This window comes from Lithobates pipiens, unplaced genomic scaffold (genome assembly GCF_037356315.1).
Source record: "Lithobates pipiens isolate NorthernLeopardFrog02 unplaced genomic scaffold, aLitPip1_a1.2 Scaffold_8, whole genome shotgun sequence".
NCBI lineage: Eukaryota > Metazoa > Chordata > Amphibia > Anura > Ranidae > Lithobates > Lithobates pipiens.
The window spans coordinates 647,839,268-647,860,197 of NW_027507903.1; the positions used below are offsets into that span (position 1 = coordinate 647,839,268).

At 45.5% G+C, this 20,930-nt stretch overlaps 1 protein-coding gene across 1 annotated transcript in view; it reads left to right on the plus strand.

The window, feature by feature from the left end:
• The window catches only part of LOC143961696 (uncharacterized), a 124,174-nt gene that overhangs the window by 20,808 nt on the left and 82,436 nt on the right, over window positions 1–20,930 (plus strand). Inside the window, exon 2 of the mRNA XM_077471015.1 lies at window positions 15,102–15,182. Within this exon, the coding sequence (XP_077327141.1) occupies window positions 15,102–15,182 (81 nt within the window). The remainder of the gene's footprint in view (window positions 1–15,101; window positions 15,183–20,930) is intronic.

A 20,930-nucleotide genomic window follows, 5' to 3' on the forward strand; every position in this document is an offset into this window, starting at 1 on the left:
GGTACAGTTCAGGAGGGGGGGGGGCGCTCTCTCGCCCCCCCCTTTTACTGCAGCCTGCCAGGTTCCGGGCTCGGATAAAGGGTCTGGTATGGATTTTTAGGGGGACCCCCACGTCAATTTTTTTTTTAATTTGACGCGGGGTTTCCCTTACTATCCAAACCAGACCTGAAGGGTCTGGTTATGGATATTTAGGGGGAACCCCACGTCAAATTTTTTCTTAAATTTGAGGCAGGGTTCCCCTTAATATCCATACCAGACCTGAAGGGCCTGGTAATTGAATTTAGGGGAACCCCATGCTTTTTTATTTATTTATTTTTTATCAATGAATGAATTGTTGGCTCCGTAATACAGAGAACACTCATTGAGTGTTCTCTGTATTACGGGAGCCGACAATTCAAAGTGATTTTAAAATACTTTTTTTCCTTGCGAAATGACACTTTGTGCAGGGACAGTTCTAAGCACGGGAAACATGCGCCCCTTCACAGGCATACTATAGACACCCCCGGGTACGAAATTTAAAGGAATATTACACTTTATTGTTTCACATTAATCATTATTAAAATCACTGCTCCTGAAAAAACGTCAGTTTTTAAAACTTTTTTTGCATTGATCCATGTCCCCTGGGGCAGGACCCGGGTCCCCAAACACTTTTTAGGACAGTAACTTGCATATTAGGCTTTAAATTTAGCACTTTAGATTTCTCCCATAGACTTGTACAGGATGTTCCGGATTTTCGAATTTGCCGCGAACAGCCCAAATTGTTTACTATTCGCTGAACAGGCGAACAGGCAATGTTCGAGTCGAACATGAGTTAGACTCGAACTCGAAGCTCATCTCTACTCATGACACATCATAGGAAGCACCTCCATGGATAACAGAGGACAGAATTAAAATTAGACTTGGGAAACTTAACATTAATAAATCTATATATATATATATATATATATATATATATATATATATATATATATATACACATATATATATATATATATATATATATATATATATATATATATATATATATATATATAGTGCCTTGCGAAAGTATTCGGTCCCCTTGAACTTTTCAACCTTTTGCCACATTTCAGGCTTCAAACATAAAGATATAAAATTTTAATTTTTTGTGAAGAATCACCAACAAGTGGGACACAATTGTGAAGTGGAACGAAATCTATTGGATTTTTTAAACTTTTTTTAGCAAATTAAAAACTGAAAAGTGGTGCGTGCAAAATTATTCGGTCCCTTTACTTTCAGTGAAGCAAACTCACTCCAGAAGTTCAGCGAGGATCTCTGAATGATCCAATGTTGTCCTAAATGACTGATGATGATAAATAGAATCCACCTGTGTGTAATCAAGTCTCTGTATAAATGCACCTGCTCTGTGATAGTCTCAGGGTTCTGTTGAAAGCGCAGAGAGCATCATGAAGACCAAGGAACACATCAGGCAGGTCCGTAATACTGTTGTGGAGAAGTTTAAAGCCGGATTTGGATACAAAAAGATTTCCCAAACTTTAAACATCCCAAGGAGCACTGTGCAAGCGATCATTTTGAAATGGAAGGAGTATCAGACCACTGCAAATCTACCAAGACCTGGCCGTCCCTCTAAACTTTCAGCTCAGACAAGGAGAAGACTGATCAGAGATGCAGCCAAGAGGCCCATGATCACTCTGGATGAACTGCAGAGAACTACAGCTGAGGTGGGAGAGTCTGTCCATAGGACAACAATCAGTCGTACACTGCACAAATCTGGCCTTTATGGAAGAGTGGCAAGAAGAAAGCCATTTCTCAAAGATATCCATAAAATGTCTTGTCTAAAGTTTGCCACAAGCCACCTGGGAGACACACCAAACATGTGGAAGAAGGTGCTCTGGTCAGATGAAACCAAAATCCAACTTTTTGCCCACAATGCAAAACGATATGTTTTGGGGTAAAAGCAACACAGCTCATCACCCTCAACACACCATCCCCACTGTGAAACATGGTGGTGGCAGCATCATGGTTTGGGCCTGCTTTTCTTCAGCAGGGACAGGGAAGATGGTTAAAATTGAGGGGAAGATGGATGCAGCCAAATACAGGACCATTCTGGATGAAAACCTGTTGGAGTCTGCAAAAGACCTGAAACTGGGACGGAGAGTTATCTTCCAACAAGACAATGATCCCAAACATACAGCAAAATCTACAAAGGAATGGTTCACAAATAAACGTATCCAGGTGTTAGAATGGCCAAGTCAAAGTCCAGACCTGAATCCAATCGAGAATCTGTGGAAAGAGCTGAAAACTGCTGTTCACAAATGCTCTCCATCCAACCTCACTGAGCTCGAGCTGTTTTGCAAGGAAGAATGGGCAAGAATTTCAGTCTCTCGATGTGCAAAACTGATAGAGACATACCCCAAGCGACTTGCAGCTGTAATCGCTGAAAAAGGTGGCTCTACAAAGTATTAACGCAAGGGGGCCGAATGATTTTGCACGCCCCACTTTTCATTTTTTTATTAGTTAAAAAAGTTTCAAAAATCCAATAGATTTCGTTCCACTTCACAATTGTGTCCCACTTGTTGGTGATTCTTCACAAAAAATAAACATTTTATATCTTTATGTTTGAAGCCTGAAATGTAGCCGTATACTTTCGCAAGGCACTGTATATATATATATATATTTTTTTTTTTTCTTTTTGTTAAAGAGGAAGAGCAAGAAAACATGTGCATTTACAAGGAAAAGAGATAGTAAGCCAGAAAGATCAAGAAAATACCAGATAATAAAAACAAGATGAGATAGATATGAAGAATTCTCAGAATTAGAAATATAGCCAACACTATTTGATAAGTAAGCAGTGCAAATCAAGAGTAGGGATGAGCTTGGTGATCGAGTCGAACGCATGTTCAACTTGAACACCGGCTGTTCGCCCGTTCGGCGAAGCCAGAACTCTGTGGGGCGTTCGTGCCAAATTTGTGTGGCGCTCCGGCCCACAATGCACTGCACCATCGCAGTGTATTGCTGGCTCATGATTGGCCAAGCACAGGGCCGGTGCTACCACTAGGCGGACTAGGCAACCGCCTAGGGCGCACTGCCGCCTAGGGCGCAGCGAGGACCGCTGGTTTCTCTACTTTGCGCTGGGAGCTTCTCAGTGCCTCGTTCTCCATAGTCCAGCATGCACAGGGCGCAAACAATGACAGCACACTAGCACGGCCGGCCGCGTCAGCTCCACTCACACACACAGAGCGGCATGTTTGTGGGCGCTCCACTCCCCCTCCTGTCTGCCTTCACTTCGGGCCATTTCTCATTGTTTACTGAATGGGAGGAGCGAGAGAAGTGTGGGAATCCCATCCAAATAACGGGGGAGGCCGTCCTGTACCGCCCCGGGGCAGGAACACTTAACAGGTGACAATACATTCACCGCCACCCTCCTGCCTCTACTCGACGCTGACATGAGCCCTGGGACAGAAAAGCACACTGGTAGCTATTGGCCACGCCCACCTCCACACGGAAAGCCCGCCCCTGCTATCGATTGGTCATGGATCCACAAGCATACGACTCCATGATTGGCTGCTCTGCGCTGTTTATTGCTGAGCTAGGATTCCATGCAAACGTGACTGCCTCTTGAAAAGCTGACATTAACAGCCAACACAGTGAGTGAAGTTCTTGTACATGTCACACTTGTCCCCCACCATCACCTGTCACACTGCCCTCCCCCCACCATCACCTGTCACACTGCCCTCCCCCCACCATCACCTGTCACACTGCCCTCCCCCCACCATCACCTGTCACACTGCCCTGCCCCCACCGTCACCTGTCACACTGCCCTCCCCCCACCATCACCTGTCACACTGCCCTCCCCCCACCATCGCCTGTCACACTGCCCTCCCCCCACCATCACCTGTCACACTGCCCTGCCCCCACTGTCACCTGTCACACTGCCCTCCCCCCACTGTCACCTGTCAGACTGCCCCCCCCCCCACTGTCACCTGTCAGACTGCCCCCCACCGTCACCTGTCACACTGGCCCCCCACCATCACCTGTCACACTGGTCCCCCTCACCACCTGTCACACTGCCCTCCCCCCACCGTCACCTGTCACACTGGCCCCCCACCATCACCTGTCACACTGGTCCCCCCCACCACCTGTCACACTGCCCTCCCCCCACCATCACCTGTCACACTGCCCCCCCCACCATCACCTGTCACACTGCCCCCCACCATTACCTAACACACTGCCCCCCACCGTCACCTGTCACACTGCCCCCCACCATCACCTGTCACACTGCCCCCCACCATCACCTGTCACACTGGCCCCCCACCATCACCTGTCACACTGGCCCCCCACCATCACCTGTCACACTGGCCCCCCACCATCACCTGTCACACTGCCCCCCACCTGTCACACTGGCCCCCCCACCATTACCTGTCACACTGGCCCCCCACCATCACCTGTCACACTGGTCCCCCCCACCACCTGTCACACTGCCCTCCCCCCACCATCACCTGTCACACTGCCCCCCCACCACCTGTCACACTGCCCTCCCCCCACCATCACCTGTCATACTGGGCCCCCACCATTACCTGTCACACTGCCCCCCCACCATTACCTGTCACATTGCCCCCCCCACCACCTGTCACACTGCCCCCCACCATTACCTGTCACACTGGCCCCCCCACCAACACCCGTCACACTGGCCCCCCCCACCACCACCCGTCACACTGGCCCCCCCACTGTCACCTGTCCCACTGGCCCCCCCACCGTCACCTGTCACACTGCCCCCCCCACCGTCACCTGTCACACTGGCCCCCCCCACTGTCACCTGTCACACTGGCCCCCCCCACCGTCACCTGTCACACTGGCCCCCCCACCGTCACCTGTCACACTGCCCCCCCCCCCACCGTCACCTGTCACACTGCCCCCCCCCACTGTCACCTGTCACACTGCCCCTTACCATCACCTGTCACACTGGCCCCCCCCCCCCACCATCACCTGTCACACTGCCCCCCACCATCACCTGTCACACTGCCCCCCACCATCACCTGTCACACTGCGCCCCCCACCACCACCTGTCACACTACCCTCCACCTGTCTCTTTGGATTGGGCTGTCTTTTTTATACGGTGATGTCTCTTTGCTGGATTTTGATTTCTCTTTGGATAGGGCTGTCTCTTTGCTGGATTTGACCGTCTTTGTTATATGGGGATGTATCTTTGCTGGATTTAGCTGTCTCTTTGCTTGATTGGGCTGTTATCTTCTTTTTTTTTTTTTTTTGCTGGATTGGGCTGAAAGAAATGTAGCAGTTTTATATTTAGATGTTTAAATATTTTCTACTGTTTTTTAAAATGGTAGTTTTTTTTTTTTTTTGAAGTGGGGGGGGGGGGGGGGGCAAGTAGCTGGTCTTGCCTAGGGTGCAAAATAGTCCAGCACCGGCCCTGGCCAAGCATGTACTGTGACCCAGCATGCTTGGCAAAATCACAGTGCCGGCAGTGAGGAGAGCCATGATTGGCCACAGGCAGGATGCCTGTGGCCAATCATAGCTCAGACTGTGTAGTACATGCCCCACACTAGGGATGCACCGAAATTTCGGCCGCCGAAACATATCGGCCGAAAATGGCCCTTTCGGCAAATTGCCGAAAGGAAAAAACGGCCGATAATTGAGCCGAAAATGGGGCGTGGCCTGGGCGGGGCATAGCTCCGCCCCCGCCCCTGGTGCTGCCCATCACGGGAGGTGTATAGCGCAGGTATGCCGCCTCCGCCGTCTGGATCAATAGAGCGCCTGGAACATCACAGCTTTAATTTTAATAGCTGTGTGTTCCCCCGTCGCGCACCGTTGCATACAGCCCCCCCCCCTCGTTCGGGGAACTGTGATAGACAGATCCCCCGTCCAGATTGGACGGGGGATCTGTCTATCACAGTTCCCCGGACAAGGGGGAGGGGCTATGTGCGACGGCGCGCAACGGGGGAACACACAGCTATTGAAATTAAAGCTGTGATGTTCCCGGCGCTCTATTGATCCAGACGGCGGAGGCGGCTCTCCTCTCTCTCTGCATCACTGGCTGCACGAGGGGACACAAGCACTGGCTGCACGAAGGGGGACACAAGCACTGGCTGCACGAGGGGGGACACAAACACTGGCTGCACGAGGGGGGACACAAACACTGGCTGCACGAGGGGGGACACAAACACTGGCTGCACGAGGGGGGACACAAACACTGGCTGCACGAGGGGGGACACAAACACTTATCTCTTTTTATCATGTCGCCAGTCTCTGGCCACCTCCTGTACCATGTCGCCAGTCTCTGGCCACCTCCTGTACCATGTCGCCAGTCTCTGGCCACCTCCTGTACCATGTCGCCAGTCTCTGGCCACCTCCTGTACCATGTCGCCAGTCTCTGGCCACCTCCTGTACCATGTCGCCAGTCTCTGGTCACCTCCTGTACCATGTCGCCAGTCTCTGGCCACCTCCTGTACCATGTCGCCAGTCTCTGGCCACCTCCTGTACCATGTCGCCAGTCTCTGGCCACCTCCCTTACCATGTCGCCAGTCTCTGGCCACCTCCTGTACCATGTCGCCAGTCTCTGGCCACCTCCTGTACCATGTCGCCAGTCTCTGGCCACCTCCCTTACCATGTCGCCAGTCTCTGGTCACCTCCTGTACCATGTCGCCAGTCTCTGGCCACCTCCTGTACCATGTCGCCAGTCTCTGGCCACCTCCTGTACCATGTCGCCAGTCTCTGGCCACCTCCCTTACCATGTCGCCAGTCTCTGGCCACCTCCTGTACCATGTCGCCAGTCTCTGGCCACCTCCTGTACCATGTCGCCAGTCTCTGGCCACCTCCTGTACCATGTCGCCAGTCTCTGGCCACCTCCTGTACCATGTCGCCAGTCTCTGGCCACCTCCTGTACCATGTCGCCAGTCTCTGGCCACCTCCTGAACCATGTCGCCAGTCTCTGGCCACCTCCTGTACCATGTCGCCAGTCTCTGGCCACCTCCTGTACCATGTCCCCAGTCTCTGAACCATGTCCCCAGTCTCTGACCACCTCCTGAACCATGTCCCCAGTCTCTGACCACCTCCTGTACCATGTCCCCAGTCTCTGACCACCTCCTGTACCATGTCCCCAGTCTCTGACCACCTCCTGTACCATGTCCCCAGTCTCTGACCACCTCCTGTATAAAAATATTTTTTAAAAACAGTCATTTTCGGTATCGGTGCTGTTTCGGTATCGGTTTCGGTTTTCGGCCTAGTGTATTTTTCATTTTCGGTATCGGTTTCGGCACCAAAAAACCCATTCGGTGCATCCCTACCCCACACTATATAAGGCCGCCAGCACGGCGGCCTTGTGTAGTGTGTTGGCGTCTGCAGGAGTTAGTGGGTGTTCTCTGTGTACCTTCAACGCAGTATACACTGTCCATTATCCACCTATTTAGCTATATTGCTCTTCTGTAATTGAGCTATCAGCCATCTGTTGAAGTTTCTCTGTGTTTTCTGTGTGCCCTGAGTGCAGTATACACCAGTATCCACCTATATAGCTAATTATATTACTCTTCTGTAATTGAGCTTTCAGCCATCTGCAGAAGTTTCTGGGTGTTGTCTGTGTGCCCTGAGTGCAGTATACACCAGTATCCACCTATATAGCTAATTATATTACTCTTCTGTAATTGAGCTTTCAGCCATCTGCAGAAGTTTCTGGGTGTTGTCTGTGTGCCCTGAGTGCAGTATACACCAGTATCCACCTATATAGCTAATTATATTACTCTTCTGTAATTCAGCTATCACCCATCTGCTTGAGTTTCTGGGTGTTGTCTGTGTGCCCTGAGTGCAGTATACACCATTATCCACCTATATAGCTATATTGCTCTTCTGTAATTGAGCTATCAGCCATCTGCAGGAGTTTCTGGGTGTTGTCTGTGTGCCCTGAGTGCAGTATACACCAGTATCCACCTATATAGCTAATTATATTGCTCTTCTGTAATTGAGCTATCACCCATCTGCTTGAGTTTCTGGGTGTTGTCTGTGTGCCCTGAGTGCAGTATACACCATTATCCACCTATATAGCTATATTGCTCTTCTGTAATTGAGCTATCAGCCATCTGCAGGAGTTTCTGGGTGTTGTCTGTGTGCCCTGAGTGCAGTATACACCATTATCCACCTATATAGCTAATTATATTGCTCTTCTGTAATTGAGCTTTCAGCCATCTGCAGGAGTTCCTGGGTGTTGTCTATGTGCCCTGAGTGCAGTATACACCATTATCCACCTATATAGTTATATTGCTCTTCTGTAATTGAGCTATCAGCCATCTGCAGGAGTTTCTGGGTGCTGTCTGTGTGCCCTGAGCACAGTATACACCTTTATCCACCTATTTTGCTCTTGTTGTATGCCTCCAGCACAGCACAGTATACACTGGTATCTACCCTTTAATTCCTGTTGTTCTATAATAAAGGCATCTGCAGGAGTTAATGGGTGTTGTGTGCCTCCAGCACATTATACACTACCCAGTTGCTGGTTTTCCCATCTCCCTTTAGGCCATTACCATGTCTGGAAGGCCAACAAGGAGAGGCAGACAGGCACGAGCTGATAAAAGAGGGCAAGCAGGCTCTGTGTCTAGACACAACAGTGCTGGTCGTGGACGCGGTGCATCGTCATCAGCACGTGGCCATGGGACACACTTGTCCTTATTTTCGGCAGCTGGACGTGTTAAGCCGCATCATACCGAAGACCTGTTAGAGTGGATGACCAAGTCCTCTTCATCCTCCTGAACTCTTTGAGCACAGTGTTGGGTACATGCTCCAGGAGGATGCCCAGTGTTTTGTAGGCTCTGATGATGATACTCAGCTAGAGGAAGGCAGTAGCGTGAATGCAGAGAGAGGGGATGCTCAAGAAGGACAGCAATCTGGCAGTCATGTTCCACAAGCTACAGCATGCTGCCAGGTTTGCTCCAGCGATGAATAGGGAGGGGGTGATGAGGGCACTGACTCCACGTGGCTGCCTGGTAGGAGAGAGGAGGAGGAGGCACATGTCCAATGAGGCAGGATGCCCTCCGGGGGCCAGCTTAGGGGCAGAACATCAAATGAATCACAACACAGAGCTCTGCCTGTGCAGGGCGCTGCCTCTGTGCATTATTCTAAAAGTTCTTTGGTGTGAGCCTTTTTTGAGATGAGTGCATCAGATCGCACCGCTGCTATTTGCAACATATGTCTCAAGCATATCTCGCGTGGCCAAAACATCAGCCGCTTGGGCACCACATGCTTGACCAGACATATGTTGACCTGCCATGCAGCTCGTTGGCAAGCGTACCTCAAAGACCCACACCAAAGAACAAAGCGGACCTCTCCTTGCCGGGAACAAGATATTACATTAAAACCGCAAGCAGTTTTAAATGATTTTTTTCCGTTAAATGTCATTTTGCGCAGGGACTGTTCTAAACATGGGAAACACGTGGCACTTCACAGGCATACTATAGACACCCCCCAAGCACGATATTTAAAGGAATATTTCACTTTTTTTTCACTTTAATCGTCATTAACCACTTACAGACCGGACCATTTTGCTGGTCAAAGACCAGACCACTTTTTGCGATTTGGCACTGCGTCGATTTAACTGAAAATTGCGTAGTCGTGCAACGTGGCTCCCAAACAAAATCAACGTCCATTTTTTTCCCACAAATAGAGCTTTCTTTTCGTGGTATTTGATCATCCCTGCGGTTTTTATTTTTTGCGCTATAAACAAAAATAGATCGACAATTTTGAAAAATACGCATTATTTTTTACTTTTTGTTATAATAAATATCCCCCAAAAATATATAAAAAAAATGTTTTCCCTCAGTTTAGGCCGATATGTATTCTTCTAAATATTTTTGGTAAAAAAATTGCAATAAGCGATTATTGATTGGTTTGCGCAAAAGTTATAGCGTTTACAAAATAGGGATAGTTTATGGCATTTTTATTAATATTTTTTTTTACTAGTAATGGCGGTGATCAGCGATTTATATTGTGACTGCGACATTATGGCGGATACATCGGACATTTTTGACACATTTTTGGGACCATTGTCATTTATACAGCAATCACTGCTATATAAATGCAGTGATTCCTGTGTAAATGACAGTGGCAGTGAAGGGGTTAACCAGTGGGGGGCAGTGTAGGGGTTAAGTGTTCCTAGGGGCGTGTTACTATATGTGGGGGGCTGGGCTTTCATTTAGTGAACACTGATCTCTGCTCCAATCACATGGAGCAGAGATCAGCGTCACTAGTTGCTAGGCAGAATGGGGAAATGCTGTTAACAACGGCATTTCTCCATTCAGCCACCCCGTGAGATGATCGCGGGTATGCCCGTGGCAATCGAATCCGCGGGACCCGCGACCGGACTCACGGGGGTCCCGACTGGCACGATGGCAGGGCAGCATTAAAGATTGGATGTACCTGTACGCCAATATGCCTGCCCATGCACTGGTCGGAAACCGGTTAAAATCAGTGCTCCCGAAAAAACGGCTGTTTTTCAAAACATTTTAGGCATTGACCCATGTCCCCTGGGGCAGGAGCCAGGTCCCCAAACCCTTTTTAGGACAACATCTTGCATATTAGCCATTAAAATTAGCACTTTTTATTTTGAACGTTCGAGTCCCATAGACTTCAATGGGGTTCTAAAGTTTGCACAAATTTGCGGTCAGTTCGAAAGTTCTGGTGCGAACCGAGGGGTGTTCGGCACATCCCTAATCAAGAGTATAAAAATGAAGTAACATATGAGCATTCCTAAAGAAAGAGTAGTACAAGTTATGTTTTTTATTCAGTGTAGAAATAGAGAAATAGCTCAGATAAAGGTGACTCCAGAGGACACCTTCGAGCAAGAAGGGAAATGGACTATTGCGGTACCAGTATATAATAAACCAAATTGGAATATATTAAAATACAAATTAATATTTATTAAAGAAATAGTAACAATGACATAGATTTAAAGAAAACAATTAAAAAAGTCCACATAGTAGAAACACAACATGTTAAATACATAAAGTTCAGGGTTTACAATATTATCAGATACCCCTCAAGTAAATCAGGGGCCGTTGGATAGAGGGCTTTAGACGTGTTCCTCCCCAATTTTTCTGCCCCTGTTTAACAGGGGCATTTAATTACAATTTTTGATGCAATGCTTTGCAGCGGGGCTCATTCCTGCACTACAACTAGAGTATATGGGAGAAGTTGCAGTGCCTAAGGCCCAATTTTTCAGCCCCTGTTTAACAGGGGCATGTAATTACAATTCTTGATATAATATTTCACAGCAGGGCCCATTCCTGTGCCTCCCGAGAGTAACTGTGAGGACTTATAGTGTTGTGGCACCAGCACCACCACCACAACCACCAAAGGCCCAATTTTTCTACCACTGTTCAACAATGGCATGTAATTACAATTCTTGATATAATTGTTCACAGCAGGGCGCTCCAGCGCCCACCAAGAGTCACTTTGAGGGCTTACAATGTTGTGGCAACACCTTGTTCCGCCATTTCTGCATAGCATATAGGGCAGGCCCCTACTTTCAAACATATAACTTACAAACGTCTCCTACTTGCAAACGGAAGGAGACAACAGGAAGTGAGATAAAAAAAGACGTATGGCAAAAAAAATTATACAGGGGTGATAACCCTTCCCTATGTTTTCCAAAATGCTTAAAAATAGATTTTTTGACTGGAGCTACACTTTAAAAATGTACCAGTTCAAAATTACAAACATTTTTCTCAATGATTTTTATCCATATTGCCGGTAACCAGATATTACATTAAAACCGCAAGCAGTTTTAAATGACTTTTTTTCCGTTAAATGTCATTTTGCGCTGGGACTGTTCTAAACACGGGAAACCCCTGTCACTTCACAGGCAGAGACGGCAGAAGTCGACTGAAAGTAAAATGTACAGACATCTAAAATCAGTTTCAGATCTTAACCACACTCAAGAAAGGAAAGAAGGAAGGAGAAAAGAAGGGAAATTTGAGATTAACCCAGATCCAGACATCACCGTCCAGTTAAAGTGGTTGTAAACCCTTACAAACCACTTTGACCTACAGGTAAGCCTAGATTAAGGCTTACCTGTAGGTCCAAGAAATATCTCCTAACTTATACGGTTTAGGAGATATTTGCCCGAAGACAGGCACCGCTGTGTACGGCGCATGCGCCGTAGATAGCAGCGCGCAGGCGCACTGAGCGCGGCATTTCCAATAATGGAGCTGCCGCGCGTGTCGGCTCCCGTGCGCATGTGCGGGAGTGTCGTCATCGCGGCTCCGCCGAATGACAGCGGCGGAGCTGCGAGACCCCACCGAGAAGATGGATGTGCTGGACTACAGGGGACAGCGGCGACTTCGCTGGCTCCTGTGTCAGGTAAGTGACACATAATGGGCTACTATGCGATGCATAGTAGTCCATTATGCTTTGCCTTTGCAGGGAATGAAAGAGGAAGTAAACCCATAAGGGTTTACTTCCTCTTTAAGAGCACCAGTGTGATATAGGACAGATGTAGTTGTGACTAGACCAATGGTCAGTGTAGGCATTCACATACCCCGCAGGTTTCAGAAAACAGCTCTCAGCCGGGATGAAACAAATCCTCAAGGGCCGGATATTTCAGGGTCTCAAAAAGATTCAAGATATCCACACTATATCTAAGATAGAATCCATGGGAATGAAATTAACCAATGGCCTAAAAGTAAAGATTTGTTAAAGGAAAAAAGTATATATAAAATGTTTCCAAGGCTGGTGGTATAAACACAGCCTATTCATTGCAAATAGAGCACCATTCAGGGCCAGAAAGAATCAATAGGATCAGATTATAAAGATATAAGCCAAAGAGTGGGTCATAATAAGAAGTAACCGTACCTGTTGTGGGGTGTGTAAAGACATAATCCCAGCTGTTGCCGCGCCATCATAGCGCCGAGTACGGCGCCATATAAACCCCCAACCCGGAAGTCAGGGAGCGTCATCATTGTGCCCACTGATCGCCGCGTCATGACGCACGTGCGCATGAGCAGGATAACAAACTGCGCGCCCAGAGAACCTCCGACGAGAGCCGACAACGTCAGCTCGCATCGGGGAGGGGAGGAGACCAGGTGGAGCGGCGTCTCCATTGCGGAAATGCCTATCCGCTTATCCTCAAGACAGGACGCAACAACACCAGGTCTGATTGCCGTTTTTGCACGCGCGCACCCTGTCAGGGCTGCGAGCGCACATTATCTGCACTAAGGCCCAATTATGGGTCAAAGCAGAAAAGGACCACAGGCTCATTACCCATAGATCATGGGACGAGACAGGGGTCCCAAGGTCATCACATGTCCGCCCCATGGGGGGAGCATAATCTCCTCAAGCCTTCTCTGCCGGGATACCTAACAGTGAGGGAGTCAAAAGATGTGCTATACAAAGTAATAATGATTTACAAACATATACAATAAATATGAAAGCACCTGGGGGCCAACAGTGGGTAGAATCTTTATGAATGTGATTTGAATGTGATTTGCACCACAGTCCATATTTTTCTGGTACTTATTTCCCACGAGATAGTTCAGTATTGTCACATTGAAGAGCGCTTTCTGAAAATATATGCTGTTTTAAGCAGGCTCAGTACCTCAGTAAACACAAAGTGTCACTGCTAAAACAAATCCTTATATGAATAAAAAGTAAAGGCTGGCAGGGATGCTGCTGCTGTCTGTAATGCCCCGTACACGCGATCGGACTATACGGCGGACCAGAGTCCACCAGACAATCCGCCGGTGTTTGGGCTCCAGTGGACTCCAGTGAAATATTGTGTGTTTGGCTTCCTGTGTGCTTCTTGCCATGCGCTCTATGTCTGATTCTGTTTACTGACCTTGTTTTGTTCTTGACTATCCTTGTCTGCTTCATAACCTTACCTTTGGCTTATCTTCTGACTATCCCTTTATTGTCCCAATCTGCTACTTCCTCTCTATCCTCCAGTAGCATACTGTGGGAGACCCCCCTGTGGGAGACCCTGGGGGCTGGGACCTGGAGCCTGTTGCAGCAAAGTCCATCCCCATCATCAGGGGTCCTGGTGAACACCTGCTGGCTCTTAGATTCCACGCCCTGGGGAATCTCATGCTCTAGATACAGTGTGATCCTTGTTGGTGCTCAAGAGGACCTACTTTCCTGTACCACCCAGCGCTCCATCTGCAGCAGTCAGCCGTAGGGTCCACTACCTTAGCGTTGCACTCCTGATCCCAACAGGGTGCATCTGTCACCTGGCTTCAGGTGACCTGACAGTAGGTTATAGTAGTAATAAGAAATATACAGCTAAATTTAAAAAACATATATATTTTTTTGTTTTGGAACAGTTTTCCTTTGATAATAAAAAAATAAATAAGGCAATGTCCATTACCGTTTACCACCAAATGAAAGCCCAATTTGTACTGAAATAAACATGGTATAATCTATCTGGATGCACAAAGTAGTTGTGATATGTATGGTTTTACAAACACATGTCAAAGTTGCAAAATTGCGCTTAGGCATTTAGATTTGTTTTACCCTTAGGCGCAAAAGGGGTTTATGAATTACTCAATGGTTTGCAAGTCTTATGCCGCGTACACGCGACCGGACTTTTCGATGGAATAGGTCAATCGTGTGTGGGCTCCATCGGACCTTTGCTGTCCAAAAATCTGACGGACTTTAGAAATAGAACATGTTTCAAATTTTTCCGACGGACTCGAATCCGGTCGAAAAATCAGTTTGTGTGTATGCTAGCCCGACGGACAAAAACCAACGCTAGGGCAGCTATTGGCTACTGGCGATGAACTTCCTTATTCTAGTCCGGTCATACATACATCACGTTAGAATCCGTAGGACTTTGGTGTGATTGTGTGTGGCCAAGTCCGTTCATTTAGAAAGTCAGACGGAACTCCACCGAAAGTCCGTTGGGAAGACCGTCGGACCTAGTCCGTCGAAAAGTCCAGTCGTGTGTATGCGGCATAAGGTTTTCATATCTCAGTGGTTTTTGGTGGAGTTTTACAAAAATACTGGTAGACCTCTTTTATCTTATTTTTTTATACTATGCATTGAAACACATTGCTTTAAGTCATTACAGTGTGAACCATACTGATTGCACACATTGTCATGAGTTGCTCTTTCACATCTATATTCACCCCCAGGGGAAGAGGACGAGCAAGATACGTACGTCAATTTGTCTGATCTTAATCTACAGAGACAGGAGAAAGGTGCAAAATCCAAAGGTAAGCTTTTAGAACAAAAGGGTACAACCTTCTGTACTACTTCATTTCTTACTCCATTGGAGGACACACACCACAACTTATAGGATATTTACCTTTTACTATCACCAGTATTTTGTAGTCTTGGCTCTATAAATCGTTCAACTATTGAGAAGTGCTGTATGTGTTTGGAGCACATAAGCCAATGAAAGACAGCTTCTTATTGGTCCAATTATTGGTGTATGAAGACCAATACCTAAATTTTTTCCTATTTTTACCGCTGGTGACATCCCATCCCAAAGTTACCCTCTACCTTAAGGAGAGGGATATTGTAGGACTTGCCAAAAGACCCAAAGAGTTCAGGAAGACCCCACAAGCCCTATATGATCCATCTTGTCATAAGGCAGGGGGATCTACAAAATTTGGTGAATGTACATCCATACTTAACTGTCACTGTATGATTCATGTAGGAGGATTTCCTTTTCGTTGGAGTATTTAAAAGACTTTGTTTATCACATTTTGGATCAATTTTGGATATTTTATGTTCACATATGTTATAAGGACTATGGAGCGAGAGTCATGCTTGGTGATATTTGAACCAGTGTAGTGTTAGGCACAGAGTTCATCGCCATCTGGTTTGGCAGCCAAGCCACTAACAGTGCTTTCTCAACTTAGTCCTTATACATTGTTGTGCTATTGTTAAGCCCTGATGAAGGGGGCAAATATGGGCATCGAAAATGAGGTGGCTTCCTCATTTGATCTTCTATCTGGCCTTACATTGGAATAAAATCATATCTGGGCTATTAGCTTGTAGTGAGGCCCCTCTATATCATATTCATTGTTTTACATAGCAAATCATGGAAATTGTGGTGTGTAGAAGCTTCCAGCCTAGTAACAAGATAACTTGTACAAGCACCACCGCACTACTATTGGATGGCAATGGCAATAAGACAACCGTAGGGTCCAGTTCTATCTATACACTGCCCCAGGTACAAAAACTTTCTGATCATGTTTAATAATTTTACAAGTAATACATTTATATTTCCTGCAATGAGAAACACCTTTTCTATTGTTTATAAAGAGGTTTATTTGTGTTTTTACTTTTTTATGATTATCTTACTATTCTGTTCCTAATACCAAGGGCCCTTATAAATATTGTCTAACTCTTGGTTTACTTGGTAAAGCAGACCCTAATTGTGGGTCTTGGAGTAAAATAATCCTTTTTAATGGCGTAATTAATGGATATGTTAAAGTCTTGGGTTTCCATATATCTTTGGCCACTGTTTTTTTGGTGGATTATTTAAAAAAAATACTGGTAGATCACTTCTGACTTATCTTTTCTATATTGTGCATGGAAAAACAATGTTTTAAGACCTTACAGTGATTGCACACAATGGCGGGAGTTGCTCTTTCACATCAAGTAGTCTCTGTGTAAGCGCTTAGAACTTGTGTTGTGCCCCCACACTGTTGATACAATTAGTTCAGAAGATATGCAGTGCACAATTGGGGTAAAAGAACCAGTTCACTGGAGTCCCAATACAGTAAAACACACATTTATTGATCAAACATTGGAGTCACATTTAAATTAGACAACGCTGGTCTCTGTTGCAAATTCCATATTGTATAAAAACACTCCTGACTGGGTGGTTCTGCAGTAGTAAATCATATACCATAGACAGCTGTTGCTCCAGGTCCCATCAAAAGATAGTAATGTGGAGGCTACTTGCCCGCTGATGAGGGTGGTATACCGAAGCCTTCGGCTATTGGAATCACCGCTGTGAGTGGGATCACTGGGAAGTATGCCTGGAATACCTAGGTCAGTCAGATCCATGGATATAGAATCCCACTTTCATCCGAGGACTGGGATTTTCCAATGCTGTAAAAAGGGGTTTCCTAACTTGCCTATTTATCTCTCATGGTAGCTCCTATTTTTCCCAACAAGGATGGCAAGACCTTTACCATCAAACAGTTCATAGCGTGCTCATCTGAATACATGTGTACATTCTATGCTGTCCATGCAATCTTATAGTTAGTATGGTTGAATAAAGACACCAGTCCATCCAGTTCAACCTGAGTGAGTGTCTACAATTGTCCCTATCCCTGTACATTGCACACTCTCATTGGTCCCTACCCTCAAGGAGCCACAATCCAAGGTCCCCATTCATATACTAGGGCCAATTTTGGACAGAAGCCAATTAACCTACCTGCATGTCTTTGGATTGTGGGAGGAAACCGGAGTACCCAGAGGAAACCCACGCAGGCACAGGGAGAACATGCAAACTCCAGGCAGGTAGTGTCCTGGTTGAGATTTGAACCAGCGACCCTTCTTACTGCTAAGTGAGAGTGCTAACCACTACACCACTGTGCCGCCCCATGTATCTTACAATACAGTATGCAAGAGGGAAACCTTTTGAATTTTTAAGCTTAATACGTTATCGCCCAATGGTCTTAATGAAGAATTGGAGAAACATAGTTTAATATGATGACCCAAGGTCCATCCCGTAATGTAACCCAAGGATGGCTTCTATTAATTTAACATTATCATTATTAGTCTTTGTATAGTCGGTGCATTATTATGAGTCTATATATGTATTTGAAAATATATTTAGCAATGCCATCAGAAAATATTTTTCTACTTGAATTGACAGTCTCTGTAGATAATATATTTCATAATTTTTTATACTTTTTTTTTTTTTTTTTACTTTTTTCCACACACATTTATTGATCAAGCATTGGAGTCACATTTAAAATTAGACCACACTGACCTCTGTTAGAAATTCCATATTGTATAAAAACACTCCTGACTGGGTGGTTCTGCAGTAGTAAATCATAAAACATAGACAGCTGTTGCCCCAGGTCCCATCACAAGATAGTAATATGGAGGCTACTTGCCCGCTGATGGGGGTGGTATATCGAAGCCTTCGGCTATTGAAATTACCACTGTGAGTGGGATCACTGGGAAGTATGCCTGGAATACCTAGGTCAGTCAGATCCATGGATATCCATTTCTGCTTTGATCAAAGGACTGGGATTTTCCAATGCTGTAAAAGGGGTTTCCTAACATACCTATTTATCTCTCATGGTAGTTCTTATTTTTCCCAAGAAGGATCGCAAGACCTTTACCATCAAACAGTTCATAGCGTGCTTATCTGAATATGTGGTGTACATTTTATGCTGTCTGCACAATCATACAGTACAGTATGCAAGAGGGGAAACCTTTTGAATTTTTAAGCTTAATACATTATCGCCCAATGGTCCTAATGAAGAATTGGAGAAACATAGTGTAATATGATGACCCAAGGTTCATCCCATAATGTAATCCAAGGCCGACTTCTATTAATTTACCATTATCAGTCTTTGTATAGTCGGTGTATTAATATGGGTCTATATATGTATTTAAAAATATATTTAGCAATGCCATCAGAAAATATTTTTCTATATGAATTGACAGTCTCTGTAGATAATATATTTCATAATTTTTTATACTTTTTTTTACTTATATCTTTATTTTTACTTGTATTATTTAATTTACATTTTATTTATGTTTGTGTGCATATATGCAATTTCACTGGCAATCACTAAAAAAGTTTTAATAATATTTTGTAATCCTTCATAGAAGAAGTTTAAATGGTTTTCATATAAGAATATGAATACGTAGAGTATCAATGTTGTGGATGTGTTCAATAAAGGTCGCAATAGGAAGAGGGTGGTGCCTATAAGCCTGAGGCTTTTTGTTAGAGTTATACACTGCTCCTCCTCTCCATTTCAGTTTTTTTGCCTTTTTAATCTGAGCCCATGTAGAGTGTCATTTGACTTTAGAAAAAGCACATACGTGCAAAACGCGTTGTCATGGTGACACTCTGGTGTGCGTTCCATCCCAAACCACCCATAGCAGCCTCTCTCCGGCTCTACCCAACCTCTGGCATGGCTCTGTGAAATATATTACATCTACAGACACTGTGAATTCATATAGAAAAATATTATCTGATGAAATTGCTAAATATATTTTCAATACATGTATAGACTCATATTAATACACCAACTATACAAAGAGTAATAATGATAATGTTAAATTAACAGAAGCCAGCCTTGGATTACATTATGGGACAGATGGACCTCGGGTTATTATATTACACTATGTTTCTCCAATTCTTCATTGAGACCATTCAAGATTAAAAATCCAAAAGGTTTCCCCCCTTGCATAACAGGGAATACCTTTCATTATCAGTTAGGGTACTATCTGAAATGCACTCAGTGGAAAAGTCCTATAGACCAGTGGTCGTCAACCCTGTCCTCAGGGCCCACTAACAGGTTTTATGTATTACCTTGGGGAGATGCAAACTAGAATACTGCAACCACTGAGCTGCAAAAGATATCACCTGTGATGTATTTCAGTTATCTTGCAAACCTGGCCTGTTAGTGGGCCCTGAGGACAGGGTCGATGGCCACTGCTATAGACATCTGTAACCTTTGTTGTGACACAAAAGAAAATGCTAAGGCACCCTGTGCTTATCACACCCCCCTTAATAAACCTCCAATGTTCTCAAACCTGTTTTTGCAGTGTATGTATAGTGTGACCTATGTACAAAAGATTGCAAAGACAGCCCTGAATGTACACCACATATTTAGATGAACACGTTATGAACTGCTTGCTGGTAAAGGCTTTGCCAAGCCTTGTTGGAAAAAATGGAACTACCCTGAGATAAATTGGCAGGTTAGGCAACCCCTTGTATGGCATTGGAAAATCCCAGTCCTCTGATCAAAGTAGTATTTGATATCCATGGATCTGACTGACTTAGATATTCCAGGCATACTTCCCAGCGCACCCCCCCTCCCCCCCCCCCCCCCGGCTATGAGTCCAATAGCTGAAGTCTTCGGTATTCCACTTTCATAAGTGGGCATGTAGCCTCCACATTGCTATCTTGTGATGGGACCTGGGGCAACAGCTGTCTATGATATATGATTTACTACTGCAGAACCAACCAATCAGGAGTGTTTTTATACAATATAGAATTTCCAACAGAGGCCAGTGTGTTCTAATTTTAGATGTGACTCCAGTGCTTCATCAATGAATTTGTGTTTACAGTATTGGGACTCCTATGAACTGAATATTTTACCCCAACTGTGCACTGCATATCTTCTGAACTAATTGTATCAACAGTGTGGGGGCATAGCACAAGTTCTAAGCACTTACACAGAGACTACTTGATGTTTTTATTCTTTCTACCCCCTCCAAGGGTTTTTCTCTAGCACAGGGGTAGGGAACCTCGGCACAGCTACAAATCCCATCATGCCTCGGCCTCTAGGAGTCATTACTGTGATTGTTAGGGTCTTGCAATGTCTCATGGGACTTGTAGTTTCAAAACAGCTGAAGACCCGAGGTTCCCTACCCCTGCTCTAGCAGCTATGGACTTTTTTGGTGAAGAAATTCCTTGGCCCTTGTTTTTCCATTTTGGCGCCTGATCCCTTTGTTGTGTCTTTCACATCTATGTTTGTCCTCAGGGAACTGTGATGAAGAAGGTGCATATAGCAATTTGTGTGATCTTGATGTATTGAGAAAGGAGAATGCCAAAGCCAATGGTGAGCTGTTACTATAACAAGGTACAACCTTCTGTCCTATTCAAGGTCCTACTCCATCGGAGGACACAAACCTCCATTTAGGACATTTACTTTTTACTAACCAAATATTTTGTAGTCTTGGTTCTATAAATCTTGCAACTATTAAGAAGTGCTGTATTTGTCTGAAGCACATAAGCCAATGAAAGAGAGCTT